At 41.9% G+C, this 17,875-nt stretch overlaps 1 protein-coding gene across 3 annotated transcripts in view; it reads right to left on the bottom strand.

Annotated features, from left to right (window-relative positions):
• golga4 (golgin A4) overlaps positions 1 to 16,117 on the bottom strand; it is a 246,147-nt gene extending 230,030 nt beyond the window's left edge. For all 3 annotated transcript variants that reach the window (XM_072263075.1, XM_072263085.1, XM_072263094.1), the window contains exon 1: positions 15,949 to 16,117. In XM_072263075.1, the coding sequence (XP_072119176.1) occupies positions 15,949 to 16,008 (60 nt within the window). In that variant the 5' untranslated portion in view covers positions 16,009 to 16,117. The remainder of the gene's footprint in view (positions 1 to 15,948) is intronic.
• Between the last annotated feature and the right edge of the window lie 1,758 nt (positions 16,118 to 17,875).

Raw genomic sequence — 17,875 nt, 5'->3', positions numbered from 1 at the left:
GGGCTTGTCTACTGAGTCCTTATGGGTGGAGCTGAGAAACAGGAAAGGTATGGCCACATTAGTGGGATTGTATTACAGACCACCCAATAGTCAACAAGAATTGGAAGGGCAAATCTGCAGAGAGATAGCAGGCAACTGCAGGAAACATAAAGTTGTGGTGGTAGGGGACTTTAATTTTCCATATATTGATTGGGACTCCCATACTGTTAGGGGTCTAGATGGTTTAGAGTTTGTAAAATGTGTTCAGGAAAGTTTTCTAAATCAATATATAGAGGGACCAACTGGAAGGGATGCAATATTGGATCTCCTGTTAGAAAACGAGTAAGGACAAGTGACAGAAGTCTGTGTAGGGGAGCACTTTAGTTCCAGTGATCATAACACCATTAGTTTCAACTTGATCATGGACAAGGATACATCTGGTCCTAGGGTTGAGGTTCTTAACTGGAAGAAGGCCAAACTTGAAGAAATGAGAAAGGCTCTAAAAAGCATGGATTGGGATAGGTTGTTCTCTGGCAAGGATGTGATCGGTAGGTGGGAAGCCTTCAAAGGAGAAATTTTGAGAGTGCAGAATTTGTATGTTCCTGTCAGGATTAAAGGCAAAGTGAATAGGAATAAGGAATCTTGGTTCTCAAGGGATATTGCAACTCTGATAAAGAAGGAGGAGGAGTTGTATGACATGTATAGGAAGCAGGGAGTAAATGAGGTGCTTGAGGAGTATAAGAAGTGTAAGAAAATACTTAAGAAAGAAACCAGGAGGGCTAAAAGAAGACATGAGGTTGCCTTGGCAGTCAAAGTGAAGGATAATCCAAAGAGCTTTTACAGGTATATTACGAGCAAAAGGATTGTAAGGGATAAAATTGGTCCTCTTGAAGATCAGAGTGGTCAGCTATGTGCGGAACCAAGGGAAATGGGGGAGATCTTAAATAGGTTTTTTGCGTCTGTATTTCCTAAGGAAACTGGCATGAAGTCGATGGAATAAAGGGAAACAAGTAATGAGATCATGGAAACTGAAAAGATCGAAAAGGAGGAGGTCCTTGCTGTCTTGAGGAAAATTAAAGTGGATAAATCCCCGGGACCTGACAGGGTGTTCCCTCGGACCTTGAAGGAGACTAGTGTTGAAATTGCAGGGGCCCTGGCAGAAATATTTAAAATGTTTGTCGCTGTCTACAGGTGAGGTGCCAGAGGATTGGAGAGTGGCTCATGTTGTTCCGTTGTTTAAAAAAGGATCAAAAAGTAATCCAGGAAATTATAGGCCAGTAAGTTTAACGTCGGTAGTAGGTAAGTTATTGGAGGGAGTACTAAGAGACAGAATCTACAAGCATTTGGATAGACAGGGACTTATTAGGGAGAGTCAACATGGCTTTGTGCGTGGTAGGTCATGTTTGACCAATCTATAGGAGTTTTTCAAGGAGGTTACCAGGAAAGTGGATGAAGGGAAGGCAGTGGATATTGTCTATCTGGACTTCAGTAAGGCCTTTGACAAGGTCCCACATGGGAGGTTAGTTAGGAAAATTCAGTCGCTAGGTAACATGGAGAGGTGGTAAATTGGATTAGACATCAGCTCAATGGAAGAAGCCAAAGTGTGGTAGTAGAGAATTGCTTCTCCGAGTGGAGGCCTGTGACTAGTGGTGTTGCACAGGGATCAGTGCTGGGTCCATTGTTATATGTCATCTATATCAATGATCTGGATGATAATGTGGTAAATTGGATCAGCAAATTTGCTGATGATACAAAGATTGGAGGTGTAGTAGACAGTGAGGAAGGTTTTCAGAGCCTGCAGAGGGACTTGGACCAGCTGGAAAAATGGGCTGAAAAATGGCAGATGGAGTTTAATACAGACAAGTGTGAGGTATTGCACGTTGGAAGGACAAACCAAGGTAGAACATACAGGGTTAATGGTAAGGCACTGAGGAGTGCAGTGGAACAGAGGGATCTGGGAATACAGATACAAAATTCCCTAAAACTGGCGTCACAGGTAGATAGGGTCGTGAAGAGAGCTTTTGTCAGAGTCTGACCAAGTTAAGAGGGGATATGAACATTTTATAACCGAGGGATTTGGATCCTTGAAAGAGGGATCCACTCCAGTGCCAATAAGAATCCTTAGAGATACTGGAGCTTCTCAATTACCAATGTTAGACAGTGTTCTAAAGTTTAGTGGTGAATCTGATATTGGTGAGGTAAACTATACAAGAGGAGTTGGGAGTGCCCTTATGCCGGTACATTTGCATAGAGTAAATTTAAGGTTAGGGTTAGTTACAGGGCCTGTTAAAGTAGGACTACAACCCAGTTTACCCGTGAATGATGTTGCTCTATTGTTAGGGAATGACTTAGCAGACGGACAAGTTTTTCCTGAAGTGCATTTGACAATAAAGCCTATTTCTGAGGAACCACAGAAGGATTCTAACACAGATTCTTCCTGCGTTGTAACCCGAGCTATGGCTAAAAAGATTGATGTGCAGGATGGGTCTGTTACCCATGACTGTTCAACTCAGGATGCGAATGTTGAGGATGTGTCAGAAACTTTCTTACCTTCATTATTTAATCAAGATTATTGTAGTAAGTCTGACCATGAAGATTTGTCTTTATCTCAGAAGGAGATGATAGCACAGCAGAGTAGAGACCCTGAGATTATCAAATTAAAGGAACAAGCTCTTCCAGATAGTGAAATTGAGAAGGTGCCAGTAAGATATTATTTTGAAAAGGGAGTATTAATGAGGAAGTGGAGATCACCTACAATTCTTGCAAGTGATGAATGGGAAGTTAATCACCAGGTAGTAGTTCCTGAGGTTTATCGAAATGAGATTTTAACTATGGCTCATAGTAATGCCTTTGGGTGGCCATCAAGGTGTAAAAAAAAACTATGAACAAGGTTTTCAAACATTTTTACTGGCCAAGTTTAAGAAAAGATGTGGCGACATTTTGCAGAACGTGTCATATTTGTCAAATTGTGGGTAAACCTATTCAAGTTACTCCAGTGGCCCCACTGCAACCAATTCTAGCATGTGGTGAGCCATTTTCCAAAATTATTATAGACTGTGTAGGCCCACTGCCAAAAACTAAAACTGGACATCAATATTTGCTGACCATTATGTGTATAGCGTCTAGGTTTCCAGAGGCAATACCTCTTAGGAATATAACAGCCAAAACTGCGACAAAGGCTCTTATAAATTTCTTTACTTATTTTGAGTTGCCTAAGGAAATACATTCTGATCAAGGTAGTAATTTTATGTCTGGGTTGTTCCAGCAGATAGTTTATAAACTGGGAGCAAAACAGATTACCTCATCTGCATATCATCCAGAATCACAAGGAGCCTTGGAGAGATTCCATTCTACCCTCAAAACTATGATTAGGACGTATTGTGTGGAAAATGAAAAGGACTGGGATGAAGGCTTACTTTTACTACTTTTTTGCAGTACAGGAGGCAGTGCAAGAATCATTAGGTTTGAACTTGTGAACTTGTCCTTTTGAACTTGTGTTTGGGCATAGTGTTCGAAGACCTTTGGCCTTGTTGAAAGAACAGTGGATTAATAAAGAGTACATACTAATTTGCTGGATTATGTTTTAAAATTCAAGGAAAGATTACATAAAGTTTGTAGCTTAGCCAAGGAAATTTTAAAATCAGCTCAGGAGAAAATGAAAACTTGGTATGATAAGGAAGCTAGAATGAGGTCATTTAAGCCTGGAGATAAAGTGTTGGTTCGTTTCCCGGTGCAAACAAACCCATTACAAGCTAAATTTCATGGTCCTCATGAGATTAAATTTAAATTAAATGATGTGGATTACGTGATAAAAACCCCAGATCGAAGAAAGTCAACACAGCTATGTCATATAACTCTGATAAAACCGTATTATGAGAGACAGGCTGCTACTATGACTGTTGTGGTCAATAATAATGAGTTTGATCCCACTGGGAATTTAATGGATAATTCATCTGAAGCTCATTTTAAACCCAACATTATTTCTGCCAGATTACCAAACTCAACAATTCTGGAAAATATTGATGAGAAATTAGCTCATTTACAGCCAGAGCAGAGACAGCAGATGAAACAGTTAATTTTTAAATATAGGGATATATTTCCAGACGTTCCTAGAAGAACCACCATAGCTTCGCATGATGTAGATGTTGGAGATGCAAAACCCAGAAAACCAATAAAGCAACATCCATATCGGATGAACAGGGAAAAATGTGAACTTGCTGAACAAGAAATTAAGTATATGTTCGAGACCTTCTAATTCGAATTGGAGTTCACCATGTGTTATGGTGCCTAAGCCAGACAATAGTATTCTGTTTTGTACAGATTACAGGAAGGTAAATGCTGTGACAAAAATTGATGCATATCCAATCCCTAGGGTAGATGATTGTGTGGATAAAGTTGAATGAGCAAAGTTCCTTACAAAGATTGATTTGTTAAAAGGTTATTGGTGTGTTCCATTGACGGATAGAGGTAGAGAAATTTCTGCATTTGTGACCCCATCTGGTTTATATGAATATAATGTTCTTCCATTTGGAAAGAAGAATGTACCAGGTACTTTCCAGTGGATGATTAATAGTGTGATTCATGGGTTAAAAGATACAGATGCCTATATTGATGATTTAGTTACAGGAAATAATACTTGGAAAGCACATATTACTGCCGTGGAGAAACTATTTGAAAGACTTTCAAAAGCTAACTTAACTATTAACTTAGGTAAAAGTGAATTTGGTCATGCCACGGTGACCTATCTTGGTTATGTTGTGGGTCAAGGAAAATTAGCTCTGGTGCAGGCAATTTTAGAAGTACCCACTCCAACTGGTAACAAAACTGTCAGAAGATTCTTGGATATAGTAGGATATTACCGAAAATTTGTAAGAATTTTGCGAATATTGCTCTTCCATTAACTAACCTCTTGAAGAAAAATGAGAAGGTTGTTTGGACAGAGCCTTCCTCAAGAGGCCTTTGATAAATTGAAAACTATATTGTGTAGTCAACCTGTGTTCAAATCCCCTGACTTTGAAAAACCATTTTCATTAGCTGTAGATGCTAGTGCTGAAGCTGCAGGAACAGTGTTACTTCAAAGGGATGAGGGCGATAAAGTTGATCGTCCAGTAGCTTACTTTTCTAAGAAATTTAATTTGCATCAAAAAAATTATTCAACAATAGAAAAGGAATTATCTCTTGTTTTGGCTTTACAACATTCTGAAGTGTATGTTTGTACTACTCAGAAACCACTCATAGTTTACATCGATCATAATCTGTTAGTGTTTTTGAGTAAGATGAAAAACAAAAATATAAGATTACTTAATTGGAGTTTGATGTTACAGGAGTATAATATTTTGATAACTCATATTAAAGGTAAAGATAAAGTGATCGCTGATTGTCTAGATGTTAAATGTACAATGTAAATTTTTTTATGGAGTGGTATTTTAACATTTGTAACACTCCTGTATATTAGTTTGCAAGATGCTGTATGATAATACTGCGCATATTGTGTAAGTTGTAAATCTTATACATTTGTTTTTTTTTGTAAATATTTAATTGTTAAAATTTTGCTCCTAAAAAGACCAAAAATTTTTTTTGGGAGGGAGGTGTTACATACCTCATGGGTATCTTGTAACTGTCTTATGACCATGATGTAATTGAGTATCTGATTAGCATGATGTACTGGTCTTGTGGAGGTCACATGATGTAATTTTCCCGCCGGTGAGGTCACGTGATGTCATGTTCTCATCAGGTATATAAGGGGAGACCCCTGGTGTGACGCAGTTAGATTTTCCAGTTGAGTTTTAAGTTTAGTTTGTTATTTCATTCATCAGATACTCCGTTATGCTGTGTATTCGTCTTATGACGCAGTTTCGTTTTAAAGTGGAATTCTACTTTCTATTGTGAGTAATATTGGAGAATGAAGACCTTACTAAAGTACAGGAATTCAAAGAGCCGAGTAAAGCTGATATTGTTCGGCAGTTTTGGAGAGGATCTACCTTTATTGAATCTTCATTCAAGAAATAGTGACCTGCATGAGATATCCTCTGCTAAAAGCAGGAAGGATTGCGCAGTGTCTATTCTCCAGAGGGAAAAGGTCAGTTCCTTTAAACCATATTTTTTCCGTCGTTGTGAATCCTGCAGACAAGGCAAGTTCTGGCTGGGATCAGCAGTAACGTCATGTCTTCGAGGAATTCTTTACTTTAGGAAATACTCTCCTAATTGACTATATAAATCTCTTGGACTTTCGAATTTACCATTCTAAGAACTGTGTTTGAATTTACCACTTTAAGAACTGTTTTCGCATTGACCCTTTTAAGAACTGTTCCAGAGTTGCTGCATAGCAGTTAACTTCCGGTTAAATTAGTCGTTTGAATATTTTTCGCTATTGTTGAGCAGAGTTTAATAAACGTTTGTTTGTTTGTTTTTATAAAACCTGACTCAATTGACATTCATTGTTGCCGGTCACGTGACAGTGAGGCAACGCCTTTTGAAGGTGTCCTCGATTCTGGAGAGGCTAGTGCCCACTTGGGAGTATTATGAGCAGTTTTGGGCCCCTTATTTAAGAAAGGATGTGCTAGTATTGGAGAGGGTCCAGGGGAGGTTTTCAGGAATAATGATCCGAGAATGAATGGGTTAACTTATGAGTATTTGGAGTTTAGAAGAATGGAGGTGGGTGGTGAGACCTCAGTGAAATCTATAAAATATTGAAAAGCCTGGACAGAGTGGACATGGAGAGGATGTTTCCTATAGTAAGGGAGTCTAGGAGCAGAAGGCACAGCTCCAGAATAGTGGAACATTCATTTAGAACAGAGATGAAGAAGAAGTTCTTTAGCCAGAGAGTGAAGAACTTGTGGAATTCATTGCCAGAGACGACTGTGGAGGCCAAGTCATTGGATATATTTAAAGCAAAGGTCAACAGGTTCTTGATAAGTAAAGGCATCAAAGGTTACAGGGAGAAGACAGGAGAATGGGGTTGAGAAGGAAATAAATCACCTATGACGGAATGGCGGAGCAGACTCAATGTTCCTATCTCTCATTGATATTTCAATCTTGTTAACACAAATGCATAATGATTGAAATGTGCTAAACAGATGATAATCAATTTTAAAGTACAGAAATTCATTACTTAAATGCAGTGTCCCATTCTATCTTACAATCCACTGCAGTAAAACTGTAAAAACCCAACAGCCTTAGAAATTTGTTGGTATGTACAGTAGATTTTCCAGATAATCAAAGGTTACATCTAATAATAACCAACAGAATTTTCTTCACACGTTTTAAATATTGCACAGTAGTATAATGTGACTGGAGGGGGAAGACTTTCAGTGCCTATGCCAGTGAGACGAAGAATAGGACAATATGGCTAATGAAAGTGTAGCTAAAAAAAATAGTACAACAGGAATTCTGCAGATGCTGGAAATTCAAGCAACACACTTCAAAGTTGCTGGTGAACGCAGCAGGCCAGGCATCATCTCTAGGAAGAGGCACAGTCGACGTTCCAGGCCCAGACCCTTCGTCAGGACTCCACGAAGGGTCTCGGCCTGAAACGTCGACTGTGCCTCTTCCTAGAGATGCTGCCTGGCCTGCTGCGTTCACCAGCAACTTTGATGTGTGTTGCTAAAAAAAGTGTAGTGGGCAGGAATTCAGATTAGTTTATCACTGGAATCTCTCCCAGGGCAGAGATTACACCTTTACTCTTTTGTTACACCTGAACAAAAGAGAACCAATATTGTGGTAATATTTGGTGGTGCTACAAGGGTGGGTTTAAATGAGATTTTCTATGGTGGTGTGATCCCATGCATCAGGAAGGTAAATGAGGCGGGTGAAGTTACCTGGTTCAGGAGCTTGATGGTTATAGGGTAATGACTCTTTCAGAGGCACATGGCTGAAAGGAAATGGAGAGCTCTGTCGGAGTAGGTTAAAGGGTAGGCACAACACTGTGGGCTGTACTATTCTGTGTTTTTGACCAACACTTCATTCCTCAGAGCAGTGGTTCCCAACCGCCGGGCCGCAAAACATGTGCTACCGAGCCACGAGGAAATGATATGATTTGGCGATAAGAAATGATATGAGTCAGCTGCACGTTTCCTCATTCCCTGTCACGCACTGTTGAACTTGAACAACCCCTCCCCCACAACCCCCCGCCCCGACGGTCGGCCGGTCTGCAAGAATATCGTCAATATTAAACCGGTCCGCGGTGGGCAAAAGGTTGGGGACCCCTGTCTTAAAGCACAAGTTGATTGTACAGAGGTGCAAAAATAATGTGGGACATAGATAGGTGAATGCACTCACTCCTTTCCCAGGGTTGCAGAATCAAGAATGAGAAGGCATAGGTTCAGGTTGAGAGGAGAACATTTTCAGAGAAATCTGAAGGTCAACCTTCTTTTTAAAAATGCTAAGAGTGGTATCTATGTGAAATCAGCTGCCAATGGAAGTGGTTCAGGTGAGCACAATATCATTTAAGAGATAGTTGTGGCAGATACATGGATTGGAAAGGTGTAAAATCTTCGGAGCCAAACACTAGCAAATGGGACTACGTAAACACGAGGAAATCTGCAGATGCTGAAATTTCAAGCAACACACATCAAAGTTGCTGGTGAACGCAGCAGGCCAGGCAGCATCTCTAGGAAGAGGTACAGTTGACGTTTTGGGCCGAGACCCTTCATCAGGACTAATCGAAAGAAGATAGAGTAAGAGATTTGAAAGTAGGAGGGGGAGGGGGAGATCCAAAATGATAGGAGAAGACAGGAGGGGGAGGGATGGAGCTAAGAGCTGGAAAGTTGATTGGCAAAAGGAATATGAGAGGATCGTGGGACAGGAGGCCTAGTGAGAAAGAAAGTGGGAGGGGGGGAAGCCCAGAGGATGGGCAAAGAGTATAGTGAGAGGGACAGAGGGAGAAAAAGGAGAGAGAGAGAAAGAATGTGTGTATATAAATAAATAACGGATGGGGTACGAGGGGGAGGTGGGGCATTAGCGGAAGCTTGAGAAGTCAATGTTCATGCCATCAGGTTGGAGGCTACCCAGACGGAATACAAGGTGTTGTTCCTCCAACCTGAGTGTGGCTTCATCTTTACAGTAGGGGAGGCTGTGGACAGACATATCAGTATGGGAATGGGATGTGGAATTAAAATGTGTGGCCACCAGGAGATCCTGCTTCCTCTGGCGGACAGAGCGTAGGTGTTCAGCAAAGCGGTCTCCCAGTCTGCGTCGGGTCTCGCCAATATATAGAAGGCCACATCGGGAGCACCGGATGCAGTACATCACCCCAGCCAACTCACAGGTGAAGTGTCGCCTCACCTGGAAAGACTGTCTGGGGCTCTGAATGGTAGTGAGGGAGGAAGTGTAAGGGCATGTGTAGCACTTGTTCCGCTTACAAGGATAAGTGCCAGGAGGGAGATCAGTGGGGAGGGATGGGGGGGGATGAATGGACAAGGGAGTCGCGTAGGGAGCGATCCCTGCGGAAAGCGGGGGAGGGGAGGGAAAGATGTGCTTCATGGTGGGATCCCTTTGGAGGTGGCGGAAGCTACGGAGAATTATATGTTGGACCTGGAGGCTGGTGGGGTGGTAGGTGAGGACAAGGGGAACCCTATTCCTAGTGGGGTGGCGGGAGGATGGAGTGAGAGCAGATGTGCATGATATGGGGGAGATGCGTTTGAGAGCAGAGTTGATGGTGGAGGAAGGGAAGCCCCTTCTTTAAAAAAGGAGGACATCTCCCTCATCCTGGAATGAAAAGCCTCATCCTGAGAGCAGATGCGGCGGAGATGGAGGAATTGCGAGAAGGGGATGGCATTTTTGCAAGAGACAGGGTGAGAAGAGGAATAGTCCAGATAGCTGTGAGAGTCAGTAGGCTTATAGTAGACACATGGGACTAGCTTGGATGGGGCAACTTGACTGCAATGGACCAGTTGGGCCAAAGAACCTGTTTCCAGTGAACCCATGGAGTTTAAAAGGAATAGGAAATTTTAAAGCACTCTGTATTTTGATTGAGTTCCTGACTCCACTGCTAGTTCTGGTTACACATCCAGCCTCAATCCAGACCCCAGTCATGACCCACAACCTACTTGACTCTGAAAACCTGGCTCACGTCCTGGACTAATGAACAATCCAAACAAATTCAATACCTGATTAATGAAGCTTCATGACCTATAGACCATCATATTTTAATGACTTTGAACAGTTCTCCTTCAAAAGAAAGTTGTCAACACATACTGTAGACCCAGCTTTAATTTACAACTGGCTGAACGGGAACTCTTGGGAAGGAAATCAAATGGGCAAAAAGGGGAGACAGGATATCATGGCAGTTAAGGTAAAGGAGAATTATAAGCAATTCAATAAATATATTAATAATCATTTACTTATAGAGCACTTTTCATACAAACAATGTAGTTACAAGTGCGTTACAATGGGATAAAATGCAAACATGAAAATAAATGACAAAAAGTTGTTAGTCAAAACCAAGGTTTTAAATAGGATTTCTGGCATTTAAAAGTGTCAAATGAGTCTGCGTTCCTTATAACCTCAGGAACATATTCAAAAAAGCTGACCTGCCAATTATCATTATATTATCTTAACATATTAAGAACAAAAGGACAGAGAATATATTAAGAACTATGCAGAGAATTACTATTATTTTATTACTACTCGTTAGACGCTGACATTTAGGGCAGCATTGAAGGTCCTCTTTCTCAGGCAGAGTTCAGGGCTTGCTTCATCACGTCAGGAGCCTCCTCTCAGTTTTCACTACTGAGAGTCATGCAAGTCCCAGGTGGAGACTCAGGAATACCATCACATTCAGATGTGGAAAGATTCTTCATTGCTGTTTCCATAACAATTTTGTTTTGTTAGCACTGAGCTGAACCCCCAAACCTGGAGGACTGGTGGACCACTCTAAGTATGGCTTCTACCCTTTGACCTGTTTGGCATGAGTGACCCTACCAAGAGCCAAAGCATAATGCCCTGACTCCAGTCAACATAGCTCTCTGGGCCATTGAGGCATGCAAGCCTCCAAATCCTACACCAAGGTTGTGGTCATCTTGGTGGTAGGCAGAAAACAGGTTCCCTTAAAGAACATTCTGATTATCTTGTGTGCAGCCAAAAGGATATAAGCTGAATCTTAAACGAATACTTCTCATTTGTATTTACTGTGGAGAAGGTCATGGAAATGAGAGAATTTTAGGGAAGGCAACAATTATGTCCTAAAACACATCAGTATTACAAAACAAGAGGTGTTTAGTGTCTTAAAGCTCATGAGAGTCAAAGTCGCACAACACAGTAACAGTCCATGCCAACCAAATTATCTTCTTGAGCTAATCCCATTTACTTGCATTTCACCCATAATCCACAACACCTTACTTATGTACATACCAGTTGAAACATTGGAAACACTTGCCCTTCAAGTCCCCTTTAAATCATTCTCCTGTCACCTTAAACCTATGCCCTCCAGGTTTAGACTCCCCTACCCTGGGAAAAACACTGCAATCCTTTCTACAGTTCAGCCTCACCAATGACTTATACAATTGTATCATTATGTCCCATTTCCTATACTCAATCCCTATCTGATGAAGAATAGCACGCTGAAGACATTTTTCACCATCCTGTCTACTCATGATACCACGTTCAAAGAACCATTACTGTTCCATTATTTTTCCTACTACCATTCACACTCCAAATCCTAAGCTGGTTTGCCTATCCCAAATTCATCACCTCACACTTGGCTATATGGCAGTACTGAAATCCAGTTGCCACTCCGTAGCCCAACTCCCTACCTGGTGGATGTCCATATAATCTACAATAACCTTCTTCACTATCAGAATGCCTCTGAATTTCAGATCATCCATGAAATTACTGATCAAGCTTCGCCTAAGTAATGAATAACAAGGGCACCAACACCAATCCCCCGTGCACACTAGTCAGCACCCTCCATTCCAGAAAACAACCTTGAATCATCACCTTACTTCCCACTTCTGAACGATTTTGAATCCATTTAACTAGCTCTCCCTGGAATCCATGGGACCCATCCTTGCAGACCAGCCTACTATGTGGCACACTGGCAGCCTTTTGCTGAAGTCCAAGTGGACAAATACCACTGCCCTACCCTGATGTAACTCTTCAAAACATCTAAAAGGTTCAGCAAGCATGACTTAGCACACGAATGCAAGCTGACTTCTAATTTTACTGTCTATCCAAATGCTGGTAGATCCTGCAGCATCTCTAGGAAGAGGTACAGTCGACATTTCAGGCCGAGACCCTTCGTCAGGGACTAACTGAAGGAAGAGTTGGTTAGAGATTTGAAAGTGGGAAGGGGAGGGGGAAATCCAAAATGATAGGAGAAGACAGGAAGGGGAGGGATGGAGCCAAGAGCTGGACAGGTGATTGGCAAAGGGGATACGAGAAGATCATGGGACAGGAGGTCCGGGAAGAAAGACGGGGGGGGTGGGGGGAGAACCCAGAGGATGGGCAAAGGGTATAGTCAGAGGGACAGAGGGAGAAAAAGGAGAGTGAGAGAAAGAATGTGTGTATAAAAATAAGTAACAGATGGGGTACGAGGGGGAGGTGGGTCCTCTACTGTAAAGATGAAGCCACACTCAGGTTGGAGGAACAACACCTTATATTCCATCTGGGTAGCCTCCAACCTGATGGCATGAACATCGATCTCTAACTTCCGCTAATGCCCCACCTCCCCCTCGTACCCCATCTATTATTTATTTTCATACACACATTCTTTCTCTCATTCTCCTTTTTCTCCCCCTGTCCCTCTGACTATACCCATTGCCCATCCTCTGGGTTCCCCCCCTCCATTGCCTTTCTTCCCGGACCTCCTGTCCCATGATCCTCTCGTATCCCTTTTGCCAATCACTTGTCCAGCTCTTGGCTCCATCCCTCCCCCTCCTGTCTTCTCCTATCATTTTGGATCTCCCCCTCCCCCTCCCACTTTCAAATCTCTTACTAGCTCTTCTTTCAGTTCGTCCTGACGAAGGGTTTCGGCCTGAAACGGTCGACTGTACCTCTTCCTAGAGATGCTGCCTGGCCTGCTGCGTTCACCAGCAACTTTGATGTGTGTTGCTTGAATTTCCAGCATCTGCAGAGTTCCTGTTGTAGGCTGATAGATCCTGCTCCTCAGAATTCCCCCATTACTGACATCAAGGTGACCAACCTACATTTCAATAGCATCTCCTTGTTACCCTTCTTTAAAAAAAAACTGAACATTAATCACCTTTCAGTCTTCAGGAACTTCACCAGGAGCTAAAGATTTCCACAAGTGCCTCTGCAATTTCTTCACTCGCCTCTCACAAAATCTGAAAATGCACATGGTCAATCCCTGGGGATTTATCCATCTTAATGCACTGCAAGTCTGCACAGATCTCCTCCTTGGGAATCTTAAGCAACTGTGATTTTCTCCTCATTGCACACCGAGGAGCAATATTTAGAAAAAATCTCCCCCACCTCCTACAGCTTGGGATAAAGGCAGCCCTGCTGATCTCCCCAACCACCCTTTTATTCAAGTTTATCCTTTACCCTAAAAGGAACATGCTGCTGCTGGACTCTTTATATTACCCTCTTAAAAGCCTCCATTCCTTTCCCTTCAAACAGTCTCACACAATCAACCTCTGCTAGATTCTGCCTAATTCACCTAAAATTAGTCTTGCTCTTGCTTAGGATCTTTTTCTGCTCTAGTCTTATCCTTTTCCATCACCATCTTAAAATTATAACAATAGATATTTAAATAAATACAATATGATCACTCAAGGTAAAGTGCTCCCTGAATAATTCTACAACTGAATCTGGTCCAGAAAATGCAGTCAGTTCAAAAGAATGAATGTTCATTAGGGAGTTTGAGGAAAGCTTTGCACCAAAGACCCTGCAATCTCTGAAATACAATCCCATTTATCATGCCTGTTACTGCAAGGCATCAGGCCAAATGGAATTTCTGGCATTTAACTGTTTTCCTATTATAAAACTGCCTAAATGGCCAATCACATTTAAGATCTCAAACAAGGAAGAAAGAAAAATAAATGTTTTTTTTTATTTTGATGAATATACTATTTTAAGAGTAAACAAATTAAGATGAAAACAATATTAAGGAAGAATTTGAACATTTTAGCCTTTACAACAAATGCTAAAATGCAAATTGTATTTGGCCTTCAGTAATTTTTTTCATAGCATTCAATGACAGAGCTATACCAAAAACAAATAGATGTTTATGTCAGTTTATTGATTTGTAATTTATTGATGATAATAATGTTGCAAGCTGAACAACACTGAGTGACTCTCAACCAACAGTAACCATTTCTCCACTTTTACATCAGTGCCAAAAGATCCAAAGTCAAAGTGAAATTTATTATCAACGTACTACACTGTACATGACCTTGAGATTCATTTTTTGCAGGCATTTACAGTGACATACAAGAATACAACAGAATTTATTAAAAACTACTTAAAGACTGGCGAAGAACTATGTGCAAAGATGACGAATTGTCAAATATAAAAATAAATGACACTGAAAACATGAGTTGCAGAGTCCATGAAAGTGAGTCTGTAGGTTGTACTGAGTAAAGTTATCCACGAATCACAGGTGTGGTGAGTCAACCTACTGGTACATACATATTGGGTGGTGCCTGAACAACAATCTCTCATCCAACGTCAGCAAAACTTAAGAGATGACTGTTGACTTCAGGAAGGGAAAGGAGGACAAATATGCACCAGACTAAATTGGGGTGGAGTAAGTCAGTAACTTTAAATTGCGGGTATTAACATATCAGATGACCTGTCCCTGGGCCCATCACACAGATACAATCATAAGGAAAGCATGCCAACATTTCTATTTAGGAGTTAAGAAGGTTCAGCTTGCCATCAAACACGTGAACAAACTCCTACATTTGTACTGTGAAAGTATCTTGACAACCTGCATCATGGTATGGTTCAGTAATTCTGCAGAGAGTTGTGGATTCTGCCAATAAATCATGAACACATCCCTCCCCACCACTGGTAGTATCTGGAGCAGGTGATGCCTTAAGAAGTGTCAACATCTGTCATCAAAAATCCTCCAACATCCAAGAATTGCCATATTCTCACAGCTACCATCAAGCATGAAGTACAGAAGCCTGAAGTCCCACAACCGTAGGTTCAAGAACAGCTATTTCCCTTCAACCATTCGGTTCATGAACCAACCACCAGAACACTAATCGCTACCGCTTAACAACACTATTCAATAAAATTGTCTTATTTTTGTTCTAATTTCCTTGTTAAAAAAAGTGTACAACTTGTTTGTTTTTTTCTTTCAAATGCTGTTATGTGATTTTGTGTGTCTGTGATGCTGATGCAACTAATTTTTTCACTGCACCTGTGATAAACACCAGACCAACTTTATATACTCCAAAGATCTTGTCTTCAAACCCCTCCAGGACATAGAATTGCAAAGATTCACCAACCTCTGATAAAAGTACCAAAGCATTTCAGTTTTAAACACCCTTTAATTTTGCAACTACATTTATAACCCTCCAGCTCGTGGAACTATTGATCTAAACCCCCACCTTAAGAATCTTAAGCTTCAATAAGATCACTCCTTATTCTTCTCGATTCAATATAGATCTAATTTCTTAACACTTTCTTCCCAGGAACTAGCCTTCCGGAGCACCTCCAATGCCAGCATTTCTCTTTTTTAATAAGGTGACCAAAACAGTGGTAAGTACTCCAGTTATGGCCACACCAACTCCCTGCATACCTGCATCAAGGTGACAGTCTTAATCATAAACTTCCTCCTGTCCCTTATTAGGAAATAATAAATCCTAAGGAACTTAAATATTAAACAATTGTCCGGCTCACTAGTATACAAGATATTCAGTAGGCCCACATCTTGTGTTTATGAACTGACCTCCGGTCCCCAATCTCACCAACACAAAGTGACTCCCCCCATCCGCAGGCGCAGCAGGGCCAATTTAAAAGCCCTTCCCCCGTCCCACAGCACCAGCGCCTCCGGCCTCTCACCTGCCCGCTTTTGGCCGGTGACTGCTCTTCGTTAATCTTCTGCTTGAGTTTCTTGAACATGGCTGAAGCCGAAGCGGCGCAATCAGTGGATCCGCCGTTGATTCCGACGCTGTAGAACCGCCGGTTGCTGCTGCTCCAGCGGCCCAGCCGCGACTCACCCCGTGGTAACGCTACGCGCATGCGTCGGTGACGTGGCCCAAATTGCGCGATACGGATGTGCGAGAATTCTGGGCCAGAGGGGGGCGCTGTGGGCGGGTTTGAGTCGAAATCTCCGTTGCCTGTTCTGGACGTTGTCCCGGCCCGATGCAAAATTGCAGAAAGTTAAACATTCGTACCCAGATCAGACATCCTCACCTGAGAACCAAAAGTGCTGCTTCACCTGCTAAGTATTAACAGAATTTTGTTTTAAATGCTGAAAAGTTGTCGGAATCTGCGCTTCAGCGTTAGGGATCCTTATTCCCAGCTTTTCAATAAAGGTAAACAAAACACATGCAAATAATTTCTATTTTCGCCTCAAGCCATTTGGTACTTTTCGCATAGACTGGATCTAGTTGGCAAATAAATTGAACACAATAATGAACATCAGCCAAAATATACAGACGTCGGATCCTGGTTCCCAAAATAGCTCGGAACTGAAGGGAGTTGAATGTCAATCATATTGTTTACTCTGCAGAATTTTGTTAAGAACAGATTTCACCAAATAACATTAGTGAGCCAGATCCTTTCATAAACTTAACCAAATAGCTTGGAGCATTTTTTTTTCCCACCATGATGGTGCGGCTGTAACGAAACCCAATTTCCCTCGGGATCAATAAAGTATATCTATCTATCTATCTATGATTTGAGATGATCCCACCGTGGAAGGCTGATCATCAGATACGACGTTTCGGAGTACAGGAAGGAAATAGAGATCTTAAAACACATTGTCGTGACAATGGCTTCTCCCTCAATGTCAGCAAAATAAAAGCTGGTTATTGACTTTAGGAAAGGGGTCAATGGACATACTCCTGTCTACATCAGCAGTGTTGAGGTCAAGAGGGTTGAGAGTTTCAAGTTCCTTGGGGAAAGCACCGCAGATAACCTGACTTGGTCCAATTATTTTGAAATCGTGGCCAAGAAAATTCACCAGCACCAATGCTTCTGGAGGTGAAAGAAATTTAGCCTGTACCCTTTGACCCTCGCCATTTTTTTAAAGGTTCCCCATGGAGATCATCCTAAACAGCTGCATCATTGAGCGGGAGCTATAAGAGAGTCTCCACAACTTATGCAATCTACAACAAGATCCTACCTCCAAACACATCTTTACCTCCCCTCCCCCCCCAACCACTATCTGCTTCCCATAGAGATTGCTTCCTCCTTGGCCATTCGTCACTCCCCAATAATGTCCCTCCTGGCACTTATTCCTGTCAGTGACAAAATTGCTATACTTGCCCTTTCACCTCCTCCCTCATTTGCTCCAAACAGTCCTTCAATGCGAGGCAACACTTCACCTGTGAATCTGTCGGGACCACCTGCTGTATCCAGTGCTCCTTATGTGGACTCCTCTATATTGGTGAGACCAAACATAGATTGGTGGACTGCTTTGTCGACTGCTCTTCATCTGCAAGAAGAGGGATTTCCCGGTGCCTAACCATTTTATTTCCTATCCCCGTTCCCATTCTGATTTGTTGGCCAGTGGCCTCCTCTTCTGCCACTATAAGATCACTCTCAGGTTAGAGGAACAACACCTCGTATTCCGTCTTGGTAGCCCCCAACATTGATTTCTACAGCTTCAATTAATTCCCCCCCCCCCACCTTCCCAGTTCTTCATTTCCCTACTCTGGCCTCTTTGCCTTTTCTGCTCAACTACCTATCACCTCCCCCTGGTGCCATTCCTCCTTCTCTTTCTCCCATGGTCTACTTTCCTATCAGATTCCTTCTTCTCCAG

Source organism: Mobula birostris, chromosome 1 (genome assembly GCF_030028105.1).
Source record: "Mobula birostris isolate sMobBir1 chromosome 1, sMobBir1.hap1, whole genome shotgun sequence".
NCBI classification, from domain to species: domain Eukaryota; kingdom Metazoa; phylum Chordata; class Chondrichthyes; order Myliobatiformes; family Myliobatidae; genus Mobula; species Mobula birostris.
This window is presented reverse-complemented; position numbering and strand designations above follow the sequence as displayed.